This window comes from Daucus carota, chromosome 8 (genome assembly GCF_001625215.2).
Source record: "Daucus carota subsp. sativus chromosome 8, DH1 v3.0, whole genome shotgun sequence".
Taxonomy (NCBI): Eukaryota; Viridiplantae; Streptophyta; class Magnoliopsida; order Apiales; family Apiaceae; genus Daucus; species Daucus carota.
In genome coordinates, this window is record NC_030388.2 from 22665952 (window position 1) to 22686621 (window position 20670).

The following is a 20670-nucleotide window of genomic DNA, read 5'->3' on the forward strand; positions in this document are numbered from 1 at the left end:
TGTTTACATTGAGGGACGGGAGTTCGACACGCATTCTAATGCTCTTGTAAAACATAGTTCGATAAATTATTTTGAACTTTTTTTTCATCTAAATAAAAAAATTTGATGTTTAAATTTTTATAAAAAAATAAAATTTTTTAAAATAAATCATAGAACTATGTTTTTTATACGCCTTATAATCCATGTCGAGTAGTGTGAAAAAATTATAAAGAAATGAGAGAAAGAGCAGGTCATGCTTTCGGTCGGCTATCATGTTTTACACTTACTAGTTACTACTATGATTTTGTGTTCATATGCTTATCTGTTTCTGATGTACTGAGGTTGACCTTGGGGTGTGGCTAAGATTACAAGAAAATCATTATAAAATTAGGAATATTTTTGTAAAAACAGGAGTGGATTTTATATTTACGGATTCATCTTTAATTTGTTAAAATATTGCCTGACCTCGGGTTAGCTTCCTGTGAGCACTTTCGGGCCAATTTTCTTTTAATTAAATCATTAAAAGTGATTATATTGTAAGCATGATTAGATGAGTGTTCATATTTGAGAGAAATAAAATCTAGTTATATGATTATTTTAATTATTTTAGTTTAGAAGTCAATTGTTGCTAGTATAAAAATATTTTTTATAACACAACTACAATATCGGTAGTATAGAATACGGACACTCTTTTATATTAAAAATGTCGATTCTTAATATAACCAACATCATAGATACTTATGATAGATTAAGAGTATCGGTTCTAGCGTTCTACACTTAACCTAAAGTATAAATGACTATTACGTTCTTGAGTGGTTTATTTATATTGTGTTTATTTCATCGACGCTGTAAAGCGGGTTATATACATCGGCCAATTAATTTCATTGACTTTGTAAAGTAATTTATTTATATTAGGTTTGAATTCGATGTTATATATCAAATTTAGTGGTGGGCATATTTGACTATGATAAATAATTTAATAAAGTTGAAAATATTGAAATTAGATATATAGGGAGTGTTTGAAAACGCTTATAAGTATTTTCGGACTTTGTTTTAACACTTTAAAATATTTCTACTTTTTACGTAGTAATTGGCAAAAGAAGTTGAAATTCTTATTTTGAATTTTTTAAGTCAGAATCTCAAAGTTAGAAATGTTGACTTTTCTGGACTTTTTTTAATGATTTGCATTTTATTATGAAATTTTTAAATTTTAATATATAATAAAATTTATTTATTAATTAAGTTTCTTTTATTTCAAAATTTTAATATTTTTAATTTATAAATCTAAATTAACAAACACTTAATTAACTAATAATTAAAAGTCATCCAAATATTTTTTAATAAATTACAAACCAAGTTCAACTCTCACTTTTCTTTTTCTTTTTTTTTTAGAATGAGTTCAACTCTCACTTATAAATTATAATCAGACTTTGTTAATATAATCGATAAATGAATTTTTCGAACTCAACCCAACCAGCCCCGTAATCTCCCATTACCCAGCTCAGTCGATACCCAGTCTTCGACTACCAGTCTCCCGAGCAATCTGTGGTGCATCGAGACATCAAATCCAGCAATATAATCACAAGTAACGCCCACTTTACCGAATTTACAAGTCACGGTGAGCAGGTTTAGGGGTAATTCGCCCAATTGAAGTCACTCTGCTATTTAGGGTTTGTTTTCATTCTGCTCTGCTCTGTTTATGAATGTATTTAGGGTATGTGGTGCTTCAATTGATTATATATGTGCTTTCAATTTGTGTTGTTTTGTAAGCTACTGTTTGAATAAATTCTAATAAACATCTACTGGAGTTCTGTAACTTGTCTCCAGTATTGTCATGGTAAAACCATTACGAAACTTATATTTTCTCCCTAAAAATCTTCTATAAAGCCTGAAATTACTAGGAAGTTGAGGAATAAAAATACATATGAGGAGCAAATAGAAGGAAAACTTGATGCAACTCGTATGGTAAATAAGCAGCCCAGCGGTGGACAATGGACATCACAGCCTTAACTTAATTATAACCACGACAAATGTTTCTGTGCAGCTGCTCTTCGATTGAACACAGTTTGGTTATGTGTATAACTTCTATGTTCACTGAAGTGAAATTTTTATCCAAATAAGATCTATAAATAACATTGAAACCCATTCTATTCTATCTTCACCAAATCACCAGTAACACTGTAAAAGAGGTCATGCATTCTGGAGGATCTCAGAGCTCTGCTTTTAAGCTAATGTTTTTTTCTGCAAATTTTCTCTTGTTTTTTGAAACTGATTAGACCTAAATGAGAAATTTATAAGTGGAGTTTAGTACGTAATAGAGCTTAATTTGATACAGTACTTTTTAGGTGAAAAGGATGTAATTGTCTGTAAATTGGTTGTGCCTCACTAAGTTGTCTGTTGGCTGCAATTATATACGGCTCTGTTATACAATGAGTTCTTAGCCTGCAAAATGAAAATGACACACATTAAGCCCTGATATCACTGTTTATACTTTATACCTTATACACACTGAACATTAAATAGTAAGTTATAAATCAGCAAAAAAGTAACGATAGTGGTCAGAAATTAAGCAGAACAACCATAATTCTCTCCCTCCCTCCCTTCCCCTCTCCCCTCCCTCCCTCATATTTATTGATATGTTTGTTTTTATGATTCATCACATGCATATATGTATCATTACTTGAACTGTATATATCTACACATGCTCATTAATTAATGTTCTATTATTGTTTGTTTGAATATATGCTTCATTCTTGTTTGATTTGATTGAAAAGTTTCCACCTTTATCTGATGTTTTAATACGAGGATGCCCTTTTTTTTGTGTCTCATTCACAGATCTGTACTATTGTTGTTGAGTAGTAAAGAAACTATTCATGGAGTATTGTTTTTGCATTTTTTGAAGACTATAGTTTCATGAATTAGCTCATAATAAGGTAATGCTCTTATTTGACCTTCTGGCAATATAATATATCCTGTTTATGTTCTTATGTTGCATAAACCCTCTTAATTTACTCCCTTTTATTAATTTTCCATGAGTAATATCTGTATCTTTATTGATACAGGGCATATCGTTGTGAGGTCGGCCTAAAGTTTTCATTTTGCAGACACTTTCACACTTATCAGTTATCAGGTTAGACTTTTCACTTTTATCCATCTGTCTGTGCTAATTATTTAATTGGTTCTTTTTATCATATTTGAATTTATGATTTGAATTTTTGGTTGAATATACCTGCACTATTGATTTTGCGTTTAATATTTGGGGGATTTTTTTTTTAAAAAAAAATTGTGTCTCCTTTTTCCAAGGATCATTGGTGAAATTAAATGATAGTTTATGTAGCTAGATTAATTTGCAAAGTATAAATCTTCACTCATCTGGGCAGATTTTTTTTTTTTTAATTTTAAATTTTCTCTTCAATTGTCACAGATCTTGTTTATAGCTTTTTTTTTAAAACCAACCAACAGCTATTGCTATTTGGAACCAAATGTGACAAGTACAATGGAAAAAATTGTCAATGTAGGTGAAACAGGCGGTAAAGAATTAATGGAAAGCTAAAAGTGTCTTGGTGAAATCATAGTTGTTGAGATTCTTATCTGTTCTGTTAAAGTTACAGTTGAAATGTGTCTATTGCCAATTATGCGTAGTGCTGTAGTCTAATCTCACAGCACCTTCTCAAACTATTTGATTGCTAATTTGTTAAATGAATTTAGTTATTGTATAATCATGGCTGAAGCAGCTCAACCTGAAAGGTAGACATACATTTTATACGGAGATGATTCCGTTGAACTAGACAAAAGACCCGTGTGTGCCCTGTGGGAGGATATCTGTTAAAGATGCTTGGGATTGCTTCCCGATTTCCAGTTGGGAGTGCCTCTCTTAATTTTGACACAAGGTCCTTGACGTGAGGCACACACTGACTTGTGAGGTTTGAACTTGGAGGAGTGCAGGAAAATAGTTAATACAAAGTCAGGAACAAGCCTTGTGTAGCATTGAACTTGTATTTCTGAAACACATTCAGATCACTAGATTGTATATACGTTTTTTCAGTTTAAGTATCATGACACTTTTTTTCTGAATTTATTATTATAAAGTGTTTGCAAGAAGTGATTGACCTGAGTTTTATTACCACTCAATTGCCTAAGTCCATAGTCTCGAAGACTTGGAGATAGTTTTTGAGCATAGCATAAATATGGGGGTTCGATCATCAGTCGCTTGTTGATCCACTAGCAGTAGTATTCTTTATTAGTAGCGGACTTGAGGTTGAGGATAGAGTCGTCAGTGGAGTCGTTGCACATACACGTACCTAAATTCTTGCAAAAGGCCATTTCCCTATAAAAGAATGTGGACCATAAACAGTTGTGCATTATCATACAAACATCTCATCTCCTTTAGCAACTGTTGGTCCATAGTTGAATTGTTCACTAATTACTATATGGTCATCTGTTTCAGTGATGAAACGGGTAGACTTCCGTTTTATAATCCTATTTTCAGCATTTCTTCGAATCTTTCTAATTATATATGGAGAATGGCAAGACACTCATATGGAGGTTAGATACACAGATGTCGATTACTTTGTCTTTTCTGATGCTGCGGCGCTAGTGGTTTCAGGAGTCTCTCCTTACAAAAGGTCTACATATCGATATTCACCCTTAATCGCATATCTTCTCACACCAAATTCAATAGTTCACCGGTCATGGGGAAAAGTTCTCTTCTCTATTTCAGGTATCCCTTATGTTTTACACTAATTACAATGGATCTGTCAATATTTTCTCTTTTTGTGTTTATTTTTTTTTCATATTTTAAATATTAAATCGTAAATAAACAAGGACAGAGCAAATTGACAAAAGGCATTCATTTTAATCTATATTGGTAACAAGTCAATACCTTTTCTTTTGGTCTTAATTTGTTCTCTTTTCTATATATAATTTGTATGAGACCATCTGAAAATACTAACTGTGTTATACTTGTTTTGAAGATCTGCTTGTGGGATATTTTATCCGGTCAATTCTGAAGCTACAAGGTGTTTCTGATGAAATATGCATCTACTCCGTAATGGTATGGCTTTTTAATCCGTTCACCTTCACAATTGGAACCCGTGGGAATTGCGAGCCTATTATATGTGCTATGGTTTTGTGGATTATTTTATGTCTCTTGAAAGGTATTTCATCTTCTTTGTAATGACTTCCCCAATCTACTTGTCCTTTGTGTTTTTTGTTGCTTTGTTAATTAATTAAAATGTGGACAACTCAAGTCCTTGTAAAATATAATCTTCATTGGGTTGCTGACAGAACTTACAGTTAAAAGGAAGAAAGGAAGCCATGCAAAATAAAGGATAATATGCACCAACTTTTGTCAATATATATGTATGAATTCCTTAAGACATTAATTTTTTAATGTGTTGGTAAAATCACATGCCCTAATTTTACCTGGTTATACAATTTGTACTGTTTTGAAATGTATGAAACTTTTGAACGAAACGGTGCCCTCGGTGTGCAAGTGAAGCATGGTTTTGAATTTGCCAGTGACAAGTTGGGAGGACTCCATATTGTTAAAATATATTGCTGAGCCCCCACCCACCCACACACACACACAACACACACAGAATTATCTCTTGTTACTTCTAGGCAATTTGTGGTTAGCACTCCCAGTACTAGTCACATTTCACGTAAATTGTATTAGGCTGCTCCTCAATAGTTTTCTCTTGAGTTACGACATATTGTTCTTCATTCTACAGGCAAGTTGTTACAGGCTGCATTTTGGTACGGTCTTGTTGTCCACCTGAGAATATATCCTATTATTTATGCACTTCCAATCGTCTTGGCCCTTGAGCCTTGCAATTTTCAATCTGGTAAAAGGCTTATCCTTCGAAAATGGAGTTCTAGAGATATTAAGGCAGCGCAGAGGTCAAGTACCAAGAATGTATCTGACCTAGTTCAGAAATTGGGAGTTATTGCAAGGTTGCTCACTAAAGAAAGAATTCAGTTTGGGCTTCTCTCAGGGACTGTTTTCTTCTTTTTTACAGGAATTTTCTTTTACCTGTATGAATTAGAGTTCTTGCATGAAGCCCTATTATACCATCTTACACGTACGGATCCGAGGCATAACTTTTCTATATACTTTTATCACATATATCTCCATTATGAGCGAGAGTTTTCACTTCCAGAGAAGCTTGTCTCTTTTCTGCCTCAAGTTATAGTGCAGCTTGTTCTCATATCCCGCTTTAGGAAGGATTTGCCTTTCTGTTTCTTCTTGCAAACTGTGGCTTTTGTAGCTTTTAACAAGGTTTGTTATCTATAACTCATAAGTTTCTGAATCTGTTATAATCAGTCATTTGTCAGCTCGAGTTATTTGAAGGAATCTTGAATTTTGAGTCTACAAAAGCTACACACCCTTGTGTGAACATAAAGTCCTTGTTGTGCTTCAAAATCATGTAAGCAGGCAAATCAGTCTCTTGGATTAATTGATTCTGAATTATACCATTTTCTCTGACAGGTCATAACAGCACAGTACTTTGTGTGGTTCTTTTGCCTATTGCCTCTAATACTCCCTTGGAGTAATATGAAGCCAAAACAAGGCTTAGTATGCATTTCTCTGTGGGTTGGAGCACAAACACACTGGCTACTGTGGGGCTACCTTCTTGAGTTTAAAGGCAAGCAAGTTTTTTTGTGTCTCTGGGTGGCAAGTCTATTATTCCTGGCCGCCAATACTTTTGTCCTCATTTGTGTCATCACCCATCATACCTGTTCCCCGTTATTCAGACCCTTGGAACATGTGAATCGAACGAAATCAGCAAAATACAAGCAATGACCTGGATCACAATCTTAACCTGTATTAATGATTTACTATTGATTTTAGAAACCCAATTTTGCTTGAATTATAGTTTTTTAGTGTCAAAGTGTCATTCTTTGAGTTGTATACAGTGGTAGCGTAAGCCGTCAGGCCAGTTTTGTATGATTGTATATCTACTAGATATTATGATGAAGTAGTGTTGAAACTTTATTATAACAAGAAACTTGGAACATGAATTTGTGATGAAAATGCTTTGATATCATAAGATAAATCATTTTCTGGCAGTCTGGCTGATTAAAGGTCGCTAGTTTTGGTTGCTTCCCTAGATAAATTGATCCCCTACTCCATTATCCCATGTGGTTTACGCCATACGTACAATGTGGTGGTAACGGATAACCCAGTGTCAAAGACATATTTATCCGTGTAAAGACATATTTGCGGCTTGTAAGAGCAAGTCTAATAGGTTACCTAAACTTGCTCTTAAACTTACATTTAGGTAATGTATTAAAAACAAGCACTCCAATACTAAATCACTGACACAACCTCAAATAGCCATTATTTATTTATAGGTAATCCCTAGCCATTACCTATATAATATTTATGAATAAAACAATCATTTCTCTCCTTATTTCTTTGTCTTTTCCCTCCTCCCCCAAATTTATTATTAAAATAATCTTAGGAGAACAAATACAAGGATTGCTATTGGAATTGAAACTAAAATAAATTACCTAAATCACTAAGACTCACTATGATTCATTATTTTATATTATTAATAAGTAATGAGATAAGTAACCTATTCAACTCGCTCTACAAGGTCAATTGATTTGTTTACATCAAAAGGTTACAAGGCGGCAAAAATAGGGAATTGAAAATAATTAATTGATATACCGATTCAGTGATTGACATACCGATTCAGTATTTGGAGAGATTTATCTGATTTTTTGAATAAATCAGAGATTTTTATTCAAATCGAAATATAATTGATAAATTAATAAAAAAAATTATTAGAATTAATCGGAGTTTGGAGTCACCATGTTATAATATTGGCAAATGGATGTTTCTTAATGTGACACCGGACCAAACATTTGGCAGAAGACCGGATGGTGAGAAAGTCTAAACTGCGGGAGGGCGCACAGTACCGAATGTGCCCAACTGAGTATTAGTTTTTCATGTGCAGAACAGATGAATGTTATCAACAACTCAACATAGTCGGGAAAGAATGGTGATAGGAGTATGATGTAATATGAGCCTAGACTCGGACTCTTCCTGTTATAGTACAGTGAGATATATCTCTTTAATTCCGGGATCTTGGATATAAACTACTCCCTCTGTCCCTCTCATTTCTTTACGGTTACTATTTTGGGATGTTCCCTCATTTATTTACATTACTATAAATAGTAAGTTTTTCTCATCATTACACCCACTATCTTCTTCCACTATCTCATATTTAACAATAAAAATTACTATTACACCCACTACTTTCCTCCACTATCTCGAATCTATTATTAAATATTGATAGGTCCCACTACTTTACCCACTTTTCATCTAACTTTACTCAATTTTCATACATGTCTTGGTCTCCGTGTCCCCCTCCAATGTAAACAATTGAGGGGGACGGAGGGAGTAGTAATGAATGGCACCAAGGTGAGCGAAAACCCGAATAAATTCGAAACAGAAATCGCGAAAAATTGTAAAAAATCAAACCGAAATCGAAAATAAAAATTTAAAAACCGAACTGTGTACGTGTGTGCAAAGTATAACGAATTAATTTAAACCAAGCAATTAATCCGAAATCAAATCAGAATTAATTTCCTGCATTCGTGTCCGCAGGTCGCGCGGAAAAGCCCGAGGCTTGCGAAGCCACACACGCGGGAAAAGCCCGAGGCTTGCGAAGCCACGAAATTTCCCTCGAAATCCCACAATTTGCACCCCTGCGCGCACGTAGGTGGTGGAGCACTAAACATAAGTTAAACACCTCATATGTGTTCTAATATATAAAGCCATGGAAGGCCCATTTTCTTTTCTATGTGGGACACTAGTTTCTTTTCCAACTTTCCACTTCTAAGGAAGCAACTTTGGATCATCACAACTCATCCATTCCTTAATCATTTTGAGTGAATAAACATGCATTGGAAAGTTCTCTCGGAGGAGAACATAATCCAAGCATAACCCGCCACGAACACGTAACTGAGCCTTACTCAAATTTGTGCTCAAAATGACAAACTTCCAACAAAATATAACAACTGCTATTTGACATCTTGTGCCTTGCTATATTAACAAAGCAAACATGCCATTCATCATAGTTGAAGTACGAAGCACTTTTTAAGAAACGGAATTCTGTGAGTAGGAGCCTTAAAATTTGAATGCTTTAGTTGTACCAGAATGTCACTTATTTTTATTTATAAATTATAAAAAGGTAACTCTGTGCTCCCCAAACTGATGTTTAGTTCTATGTTTCGGGGTGGGAGGTTTCTTAGTTAATTTTATTCTTAATCTCTATTGCAAGTGTACGATAAACATGTTGTCTCCTTGTGAAATTCTTAACAAAGCTTCACCTGGTGTTGGAGCTTCGACTCGGATGAACTGATTTGTGTTGGAGCTTCACTTAGTGTTGAAGCTTTTCATGCGATTTTTAACCGAAACTGAACCAAGAGAAACCGAATTCGAGGTTTTGAAATCGAAACCGACAATGAGATTATGGTTGAGATTTTTTATTTTTAAAACTGGGGACATGGGGTTCAGGTAAAATCGCACCAAACTCACATCCGCTCTCCCCTAAATGACATGACTCTAGCTATTGGGTGTCGCAAATTGATGATAAACTCGATTTTATATGGAAAATGTCAGGTACCTCAACAAAAAATATTCAAAAAAATTCCAAATTTCACGTATCATTTTGCAATTGGATATTGAGTCATTATTTAATGGATCTGCATTTAGATCAATCTCATCAATATAATTATCTCAAATTAATGTATCCTAAAATATTTTTGAAAAAATAATTTGAATTATCTAGTATAGTCCATTTTATATTTTAAAAATAACAAGAATAGTTAAAATTTGTATAGCTCAGATCCCGAAACTAGGTGGTCCAATAAGTGGGAATAATTGATTATTTATGTCTGCCACAAATCTTGGTAACCATATGCCATACATAGGCATGTTTGAATGCTGCTTTTCGCCGGTTTTGTTTTTACAATTTAGAATCAGTATCCTTGTGTAAAGAAGTGATAGAGATCAACATGTGGTTTATAAATTAAAATTTGATAAGTTGGAAATTCTAAAATTTTCAATTGTTTATTTTCAAATAATAAATTAATCACAATAAAAAAATTGTTTATAATATCTTATAATAATAATAGTAATAGTAATAGTAATAGTAATAATTTCTATAGCTAAGAAGTTGTAGAGATAAAATAATTTATATAAACATATAAAACAAAAAATTATTTCTTTTATTAATAACATTTCACTTATAAGCAATAAGAACTACTTATAAGTTAAACCAAACAGCCTTCTGGCTTCCCACCGTTCTAAATTCTGTTTAAGCAGATTTTTTTGGCAGCAAATGTTTTCATGCTTTTTCCTCTTTCACTTTCATTTAAGAATAACCTAAATCCATCCATCTTAAAAGAAGTAGAACTTCTAATTTTTATGTGCATCACGAGATGTAATAATCTTTTAAAATTTTCTGAATTAAAATCCTATATTTTTATTTTATAAAATAAAAAAATATATAAAAAAATGATCGGAACGGAAATAGCCCTAGTTACCTAGGTGCAGTACTGATACTCCCTCCGTCCCCCTGAGTAGGATACATTGGGGGACGGAGACGCGGCACGGATTTTAATGCTCCTCTAAAGTGTAGTTGTGTAATATATTTTTAAAATTTTTTTTTTTTGAATTAAAGTTTGGATTTTATATTTGAAAAAGAAAATCTCAAAAATAAATTACGGAACTATATTTCATAAGAACATTGAAATACGTGTCGAGCAGTTGAAAAGAAACGTACACTGTTAGATGGCATAGAGGGAGTACTACTTTTGACTTAATCGACTTGTAAATGGAGAAATGACATCCAATATCCAACATCACTGCAGAGCTGATACTACTGTTTAATACTCCATTTGATATGACCGAGTACTGTTTGAATCCTGCTTTAGTGCTTTAACTTCGTTTTCAAAATCACAAAAGCAAAAGCCAAATCAAATCACACTTTATTTTAATCCATTTTTATCTTACCAAAGGGGATGCTCTTGCAAACTAAATATTTGCAATCCAAACCTCTGAATTTTCGTTCAAAAATGATATTGTACTCATAATTTTGTAAACTTAAATCGCACTCCTTATATTTATATTTCAAAAACGATACTCACCCCCTCCGTTAAATTCTGTTAACTTCTATTAAAATATCTCATTCGTCTCAATTTATATGTCCCTTTTACTTTTTGAGGAGTCAAATTGACTAATTTTTAACCAACTATTAGAAAGCATTTATTTATTATTTTAGGAAATCAAAAGTTACATATTAAAATAGACTAGATCTACTTTTTGATGATATTTTTTAAAAAAAATTTGTTCAATTTTTCAAAGAGAATAAATTAAAATTTATATATTTTATTCAATATATAAATTTATGTGTTATTTATAATAAATATCACATAATATTTATTTTTTATATTTAAAATAGTGTATATTTTAAGTACTTAATACACACACACTAAAAATTTAAAATTATTTGATATGTAAAATTATTTTGACTTGGGGATAGCTTAATTAAACAAAAATTTAAAAAAAAATAACGTCAAAAAGTAAATCTAGTCTATGTTAATATGTAACTTTCTATTTTCTAAAATAATAAATAAATATTTTCTAATAGTTGGTAACGAAATTAGTCTATTTGACTTCTCGAAAAACAAAAATGACATGTAAATTGAGACGGAGGGATATTTTAACGGAATTTATCGGAGGGGTGCGTATCGTTCTTGAAATGTAAAGATAAGAGGTGCGATTTGAGTTTTCAAAAGTATGGCTGCAATATCGTTTTCGAACGAAAGTTACAGAGTTTGAATTGCAATTATCTCTTAAAATAATATGAAATATTGATATATTAAATTTAACCTGCGAGATGTTGTGTTTGTGTCCATAATCATATCAAATCATTCTGCAAATGATTAAATTGAATTTTAGCCCGGTCAAAATTGAATAAAATATAATCCAACAATTTCAATTTTTTCTAACTGTATTTTGAACATCCCCGCTTTGAAAATTATGTTCTATAATATAATTTAAAAGTTCAAAAATTACTTTTATAAATTGAGATACACGATGTGCATGTTTGGGGAAGGGCAATTCCGGCTTGTTTTGACAAGGAGGCATTTCTACTTTTCTTGACCGTTTGGGTAAAAAATGAGAAGTATTTATGAAAAACTAAGAATGCTAAGTTTTGTTTCAGGATTTCTAATTTTTTTCCCAGACAGTTTACTCACTTATAAGTTTAATTATTTCTCACTTCTGATCAGCTTCTTTACTTTAAAGAAGACATACTTTTCTTAAGTTTACTCAAACGGCCCCTTCGTTCTAGTATATAATTTAATGATTGTTAAAATCGATAAATGTTAACGATTAATTGATAATGATGTTTAAGGTACACTATAAATTATAAATTACATAAGATAATCAAACATCAAACATATTAATTATAATTAAATTTAAAAACTATAAACAATGTTTCTCTAGCTTAAAAACGAATTTTCACATAACCCAACTCTACAGCAATATTAATAAGAAAATAAATTATTTAAAATTTTAGGATCAAGAGAGGAAGAGGTTCGACAAATATAATTAACATCAATAACAAAAAATAGTAAAGTTTAGATAAGAAAAATATGTGTTGGGGTGGGGACTTTTTTGTACATAGTCAATTATTTTTATTTAATAAATTTTCTTGTCCATTTTAATTAAATTTATAGTGTCTTGGAGATGCCGTTAGACTTTGTTATTTTAAAATATTAAAAATGAAAAAGGTTTTTTCGTCAGAAATAAAAATCAAGAAGTTAAATTTTAACAAAAACTAATATTCTTACAACTATTCATAATTGTGTTTGATGAGCAGTGTTATAGAAATCGGAAATTGAACATAATCGGCTGAGCTACCGACTCAGGGATTAATTGGAAATCGGAGATTAATCGGAGTGAAAATCATATTTATTTTAATATTAAAATAGTATTTAGTTATTATGATATTAGCTATTTAGTAACTAATATATTTACTATATTCATAAACTCTCCAATTATTCATATTTAAAGTAATATAGTATTTTACTTTTAATAATTTATCATATACACTTCGATTAAAAAATATATATAAAAATAAATCGGATTTCAAAAATCCCGTCGATAAATACCCGTTGTTTCTAAAAGATTTGCCATCTACATCCCTGCCTCCCAAAAAAGTACTTCCCCCCGTCTCTAAATACTTTTCCTGTTTGTACTTTCACGTTTGCCAACACACACTTTTGATCGTTAATATTTTTCATTTCATAGTAGCATTAAATATAAAAATTTCACCGTATTAAAGTACTCGTGAATACGAATCTAACAAGATCACTCATGACTATATTTAGTTTTGTAGATTAGATGTAAATTGGTAATTTATCTCTTGTTATGAACAGTACCGACATTACAAACAGGAAAAGAAAAAAGAAACGGAGGGAGTATAAAAGTCCAGCAAATTCCCACAAAACACAATTACAGAAATACCTAAAAAGAAAAATCCCAATAAAATAAAATAAATTTATACAGAAACAAAACAAAAGAGGCGGGCCCACAGAAACGAGTAAAGCACGGGGATGGGCGTAACTGCATAAGTGAACTACAAAGTCCAGAAGGAAAAAAGAAGATGCTCCGGATATTCCCTCTTACAATCACTCATCTCCCATCCCCAATCCAATCCCTTTCCCTATTCGATAACTCATTATAATAATCTTATTATTATTATTATATTACTCATCTCTTTTTCTCCCTTTATAAATTCGATTATTTTCATTCAACCCCTCCTCAAAAACACACACAAAAAACACACACAAACCTTAATTAAGACAACTGAACATGCCGCTTTCAACTGACTCCTCATCGTCTATGAATCAACAACAACAACTGCTGGATAAACTCAAAGTCTTCAAGATCCAAGGCCGTGACAAACGTGGTCATATCATCCTTCGCATCCTCGCCAAATTCTTCCCTGGTAATTATTTTATTTTATTTTATTTTTGTTTATCACATGCATGGGCACCATGTTTTGTATTCGATTAATTTTTTTTTTGATTTATTAGCTCGAGATGTGAGCGTTGACGGGGTGAACAAATACTTGGAAGACAAGATATTCCCGGAGCTTGAGAAACGCTCGTTTTCCGTTCTTTACGTCCACACCGACGTCGAAAAGAGCCAGAATTTCCCCGGAATCTCCGCCCTCCGATCGTTTCACGACGCGATTCCGGCCACCGTCATCAACAATCTCCAGGCTGTCTATTTTCTCCACCCGGGACTTCAGTCCAGGCTCTTTCTCGCCACTTTTGGCCGCTTCATGTTCTCCTCAGGGTACGTGAAATAATTGTTTTCACGCTAAAATTGTTCTCGACTTTTTCAAATTAATCACACCTAATTTTCTCTGAATTAATTTAATCATATTTGTTAAAAAAATATTAGTAAATATTAATGTTATGTTTTTCGAAATTCTGATTCCGTCAGTTACGAAAGATTTTAATACGGATTGATTTTGTTTTGTACAGGTTGTATGGGAAACTGAGGTATGTGAGCAGAGTAGATTACTTGTGGGACCATGTAAGGAGGAACGAGATTGATCTCCCAGAGTTTGTGCATGATCATGATGAAGATCTTGAGTACCGTCCGATGATGGACTATGGATTGGAAAGTGATCATCCGAGGGTGTATGGTGCGCCTTCAGTGGATTACTCCCCTTCCACTTACTCCACCAGGTGTATTTCGTAGTTGGGGGATGGGACGACGTCGTTTTGAAGTTGCCTGCTTTGAATTTTGTTGTTATGGTGGTTTGAAGCTTTATGGGAAATATAGTGAATGTTAGGTTGTGAAAGATAGTAAAAAACGAAGTTTGGAAGCAAAGAGAAAAATGGAATGCTTCTTGTAGTATAGTTTTGTTTTCGTAAATTAATTTCATAGTTTTTGTTCAATCTTTTTATGGAATGGTTATATACTCGAATAAATATTTCTTTTTTAATATCATTACTAAGATTTCATTGGGTAAGCCAATACACAATAACTTGTGAAGCTATATCAGATTATCGAAAAAATTGAGAATCGGAATTAATATGATTTATGATTTATTGGAATTTTGTCGGACATTTTATTAAGAGCAATGCTAGGTACCCCAAAAGATTTAATCTACAAGGGGCCTCATTATTTTGGGAGTAAATGCAACCAATCAGGATTAGACACCTCATTTGGGAAAAAAATTTGGGACAATTTTTTGAGGTCCCTAACATTTTTCTTTTATTAATGAATAGATAATTTTTAGTTAATCAAAATATAAATCGATGAACAATTGAATACGTGCCGAATTTCCGTCCCCGGTAAACAATTGAGGGACGGATCACGGGAGGAGTATATTTTTGGCCAATGAGTAGTGTCCACAATGTTGTGATAACTGATAACGGCATAACGCTAACTTCTCATACAAATATACATTTTTTTGACTTTTTTTTTTTTTACAGATACATATTTTTGACTTTGAAAGTTCAAAATGATACAAAACAGGCTCTCGTTCAAAAAGTGAAAGCTGGGTCATCATCAAAGCATTAACCCTATCACTAAGCAAGTGGTATGAATGTCAATAAAATTATCTAGCAAATGAAACAGATAATTCAGATTCAGAGTACTAGTCATACAATCAAGCCTTACCGTAGAAAAAAAAAAATGAATGATAAATTAACATTGTGGATTGAACGAGAAACCAAAAATTTCATTGACATTCATTGTGGATTAAAAAAAAAATGAATGATAAATTAACATTGTGGATTGAACGAGAAACCAAAAATTATCACTAAGCATTAACCCTATCACTAAGCATTAAAAAAATTGATGTAAAACAAAAACAAAAATATCAATTTCATAAACAAAAGAAAGACATCACATCGATTCTCATAAAAGAATGATGTAAAACGTTACGATACACATCAGTTTCACAAGTCTTTCGATATTAATATACCGTTCTATTATATAATGATATTGATGACATACGAATGAAGAACTGAAATTATAATAAAGGTATATACTTTTAAAGTGGCTAGATTAAAGTTGCGAATAGACATAATGAAATTTAATTTTCAATAATAACAAAATAGTATTCTCATCCCATTTTATTTCAGTTATTTTTTTTTTGGTTGAATTTTCGAAAGGAATAAATCTTTTATTCACAACCTCTATATAAAATTATAAATACACTTTTGTATAATAGTGTAATAATTATTTCACTTTTCATGATTCAAATTAAAGGCAAACATTTCATTCTTAAAAAATATGTTGCTCAAACAGGTTCATATAAAACGGGAGATCGAGGGAAATGAAAAGGAAAGCATAATATAGCATTCTAAACATGTTTTAAATGTATGTGATTTGAAATAAAAAAAAATTATTTATGAAAAAACTGTTTTATCAATTTTTACCGAACAAGAATATAAAATATTATTATAAAATCATGATAAATTCTATTATTCCAAAACTGGCTGCTAATCTTATAAAAAATAAAATAAAATTGTCCGCCACTAAATTCGTGGGCAAGGTTTATCAAACAGTCCATAATTCCACCCTTCAACTACACACTCACTCAGCTCCGCTCACATTTCCGGTCAGTTTGCGACAATCTCGCTTATATTCACGTCTCTTTACTTTGTTGCCCAATTATCTTGGTTTTTTTTTTATTATTAATTGCAGCTTGTATATCAATTATTACATTTTTAATTGTTAATACACCTGATGAAATGAACATAATTACACATGAACAATTTCCCTCGTGAAATCAGTTACTAATTTTGAAGTACAATTGTGCGATGCTGAATTCTGCGGTGCTAATTGTCGATTAATTAACTTAATATGACACCTGTAGTTCTGAATTTCGATATTTATGAGTAATTTTTAGACTGCATTTAGGTTAATGATGTCCGTGTTTGGATTAGCCTTGTTAGCCGAAAACATGTCAAATGTGTGTCTTGTAAGGGAATAGAGGCAATGTAAAATCTACGGGATGATAATCATAATAAATTAATAATAATGGCGATAATGATTAAGTGGCTGTTTAAGGCCTAATTGTTTGTTGATTTCATTTGTTAGGGTAATTGTTGGTGGATGTGATAGACATGGATTTCTTGCGTTGGGCGTGTCCATCACCGGAAGAACAGAAGTCGTGCATCAACAAGTAATGCAAGCAATTAAGTTGATTTCTATAGCTATGAATTTAGAGAGTTAATGAGTGTGATTGGCGATTTTTTTCTAGGTCTGTTGCTTTTAATTACGATATTAAATATAAAGGAGCTAGTGCGAAGCCCGCGTCTTCGCTTCAAGAAAATGAGGAGCTTAGTAAAGATGGTTTCTTTGTTAATCACGCAAAAGTTTTACTGGGTTCGGGGCCTGAGACTTATGAGAAAGGCAAGACTGCACTGCAGACTTGGAAGTGAGTATATAAAATTCTGGATAGTAGCTAATTTAATTTAAAGGATATTTTGGTATCTAATGGAAATTTGGTTTGTAGGCATTTCGGAATGAATTGGGCTTTTGTTGATCCTCAGACTCCAGTCCAAACAGGGGAGAAGTTGTGTGTTTGTGTCAAAGAGATTGTACCATGGATCATGATGCCCCTGCAGGTTGTGTTTGTAAATGAAAGCAAAATGGCTAATAAGCCTGTGGCCTCTTTCAGTTTCGGTAGCGGTACCCTCAAAGGACACCTACTGGTTAGTGCTTCTTTGCAAGTTCTGAGCATGTATTCACTGCAAGTCCTGGGCTTTTAGTCATGCCAATAGATATGAGTTACTAGAAAATAGTTTTGTTTTCCAAACTCATCATAATTATTTTTTACTTGAATGAGGCCTTGATCTTCAGTAGTCTTTGGAAAGAATTCTCAAATTCACCTTTACTAAAATCATCAAGAGGTTCATTGTCAGAACATTTAAACTGCATTGTTTGTTTGTCACAAAGAAGTGTACCTCGTTAAGCACCAAAGTCCCCATGTATATAACTCAACTTGCATCTACTCTTTAGTCTCAACTGTTATTACCTTTTTTGCAACCTGAAACCTTTTCCTTGTGCAAGAGGAACGGTGTCCAGTTCGTAAAAAATGCCATAGTTTTTTCTATCAACAGCTACAGTTATGACATTTATGCATTAATGCTATTAGCTATATATAATTGACTTTCTTTCGGTTTTAGTTGTTTAACAATTGTTGTTCATACATACCAAGTCTGGTAATGTAGGTTGGTCTATTGCTCTCGGTCTCGGATATTGTAAATTTTCAATTAATGCTATTCCGAATTTAATAGGAAAATATTCTGTAGTGCTGCAAATGGTTGTAATAAGAACATTCCAAAGTGAAAAATTATTGTTGGAATCCCACATTGATAAAAAGTTTCATATCTGAATAGATCTCCAAGTGATATCATGCAACTTTTAGACTATTCAGAGGTGTCAATCTTATAAACCAAACCAAATGTACCCAGTATGTCCCACTTATCGCAGAGGGTAAGATTTTTGGAGTCTTACCTTCATTCAAAAGAATGAAGAGGATGTTTTCATAAAGACTCCCGGCTTGTGTTTGTACATGTGTGCGATTATGTACAAAGTGAAAATTACTACACATAAGAAAACAAGATATATCAAATACATGTACAAACAAAATTTGATCATATAATTTGTAAAGTGATCAAGTCAGTAAGTAACCGAGCCCATAATTTTCTTGACACGGGACTTACTTGTGATTTGAATTGAACCATAAAATCTGTAGATTTCACTGCTCCATCAAAAATCCCTAATTTCTTCAATTATTTCCAGGGTCTTATTCATCTCTAAATGTTAATAAAATAATCTCGATTTCTGTTAGCGTTGTTGATGTCCCTGTCATGTGGTTGTGCCTTGGCAGCAATACACTCACCCACAATTTTATACACAAATTCACACACATAATATACATAAACCTTATAAACTAGATAGAAAGGAATGGTTAAAGTTTGTTATTTGTACTTCTGATTTGACAGTCAGTAAATAAGGAAGATGAAAAATAATGATAATCACAAGTAATTTGTATGGATCCAAGTAGATTTGAAGAAATGGAAATGACAATGTAAAACAAATTCTTTTTCACATTGGTATTTGGGATACTATGGCCCTGTTTGTTTAAGAGAAGCTGAAGCTGCTTCTGGCTTCTGCTTCTCTTGATCCGTTTGTGTAAAAAAGTAGAAGCACTTTTAAGAAGCTGAGAATGCTAGCTTCTCTCTCACAACTTCTGCTTCTTTTCCAAACACTTTATTAACTTATTTACTTTTCACTTCTGCTCCACTTCTCTAGTTTAAGCAAGAAGTCACTTCTTTTAAGCTTGTCCAAACAGCCCCTATAACTATTGGTTCCATTTTCGTTAATTGCTGTAAAATAAAGCAGTCTGAGTTTCTTATGTACTTTTTAATGCTACCTGAAAAGCTTAGCAGTTAACCATTCTAATGTTATCTATCAATTGGATATAATTTGTTATAGCTCCAGCTTATCTGTTGCATGCATCAGCCAAGTCTAGTGTTTAAACTAGTGACTAATTGGTGGGGCTGACATTCAGAAATTGTGGTCATGCTTATCCTTTCATTGGTTATTTGCTAAACTGGTGTGTTCAGTGCATTTTTATTGTTTTAACTTTAGCAATCAAATCATTCATCAAGTTTATGTAAATACCTCTAGTACTCTATAGTTGCTGTAATAAGTTATTAGCTTTGTGCTCAATACCCTCAAACAATATAGTTGCATAATAAATATTAAGATTTTACTTGGTTGTATATCTTTTTAGTAACAAAGAGTTAATGTAATATATTCCTTTGTTGAAAACAGGCTGGTGAAGAGCGTTTCTCAGTTGAGCTAGACGAGAACAATCAAGTTTGGTATGAGATACTTTCTTTTTCAAAGCCGGACCACTTTATCTCGCGAATTGGGTATCCATATGCGCGTCTCAGACAAAAGTACTTTGCTAATCAATCTAGTTCTGCAATGCAAAATTATGTATCTTCCAACTAAATTACTTAATATCCTTGTCACTTTTTATTTTGAACTTTTAGCAAATATTATGTCCTATAGATCTGTATAATTTGAATATTTTCAGTTAACTTTATATACAAAGATTAATAGGCTGTTTCTGGAGTCAATAATTCTATAGGTGAACTGTTGACCATCATTTCAATCAGGAATGCCGTTGTCAAAGTCGCACATTGGTTGACATATATTGAACGATATGGTGGCATCAACTTTTCACACTTAGTGACTTACAAATCGGGATGAACAGAAAGTGTGATATAGTGCAAAAGCAATAATCATGTTGATAATTAGTTTAATTACAGGATTGATATGCATTTTGTTAGTAAGAGTTGGAAACTTGAATATTAAATATAGTTATTAGCATTTTGGTCTCAGTTCTGAAGTGGGGTAGTTGTGGATAATGTAGGGAACTATTAAATGAGAATAATATGTGAAAAAAACTAAATATTAAATGAGAAAGAATGAAAAACCAACACGAAAAGATTTCTCCTTAGGTTTGTATCGTAATTCTTAGCATTTCAGGTCTATATTCTTTAAGCACATAATGAAACCACTAAACTTCTGATGCTATGAAGTTTCTTGTGGAAATT

The 20670-nt window shown here is 32.4% G+C and overlaps 3 protein-coding genes across 9 annotated transcripts; all 3 read left to right on the plus strand.

Moving 5' to 3' along the window:
• The first annotated feature begins 1424 nt into the window (after positions 1-1424).
• LOC108199882 (GPI mannosyltransferase 1) lies at positions 1425-7015 on the plus strand. Of its 7 annotated transcripts, none has more exons than XM_017367892.2 (7): positions 1425-1649; positions 2815-2912; positions 3042-3109; positions 3688-4699; positions 4953-5135; positions 5712-6259; positions 6470-7015. In XM_017367892.2, the coding sequence occupies exons 4-7, from the start codon at positions 4429-4431 to the stop codon at positions 6782-6784; spliced, it is 1317 nt and encodes a 438-aa protein (XP_017223381.1). In that variant the 5' UTR covers positions 1425-1649; positions 2815-2912; positions 3042-3109; positions 3688-4428; the 3' UTR covers positions 6785-7015. The 7 variants fall into 7 exon arrangements, with proteins under 7 accessions (XP_017223381.1, XP_017223380.1, XP_017223383.1 ...); XM_017367891.2 differs by having other exon boundaries at positions 4427-4699; XM_017367894.2 differs by having other exon boundaries at positions 1425-1613; positions 4427-4699.
• Positions 7016-13674: 6659 nt separating this feature from the next.
• On the plus strand, positions 13675-15028 carry LOC108197398 (uncharacterized). The gene is made up of 3 exons (XM_017365005.2): positions 13675-14012; positions 14101-14365; positions 14557-15028. The coding sequence occupies exons 1-3, from the start codon at positions 13877-13879 to the stop codon at positions 14774-14776; spliced, it is 621 nt and encodes a 206-aa protein (XP_017220494.1). The 5' UTR covers positions 13675-13876; the 3' UTR covers positions 14777-15028.
• A 1495-nt stretch (positions 15029-16523) lies between these two features.
• Positions 16524-20175, plus strand: LOC108197765 (UPF0548 protein At2g17695). The gene is made up of 5 exons (XM_017365460.2): positions 16524-16649; positions 17132-17216; positions 17295-17471; positions 17550-17748; positions 19880-20175. Exons 2-5 carry the CDS (start codon positions 17158-17160, stop codon positions 20060-20062), a joined length of 618 nt encoding a protein of 205 aa, XP_017220949.1. The 5' UTR covers positions 16524-16649; positions 17132-17157; the 3' UTR covers positions 20063-20175.
• The last annotated feature ends 495 nt before the right edge of the window (positions 20176-20670 follow it).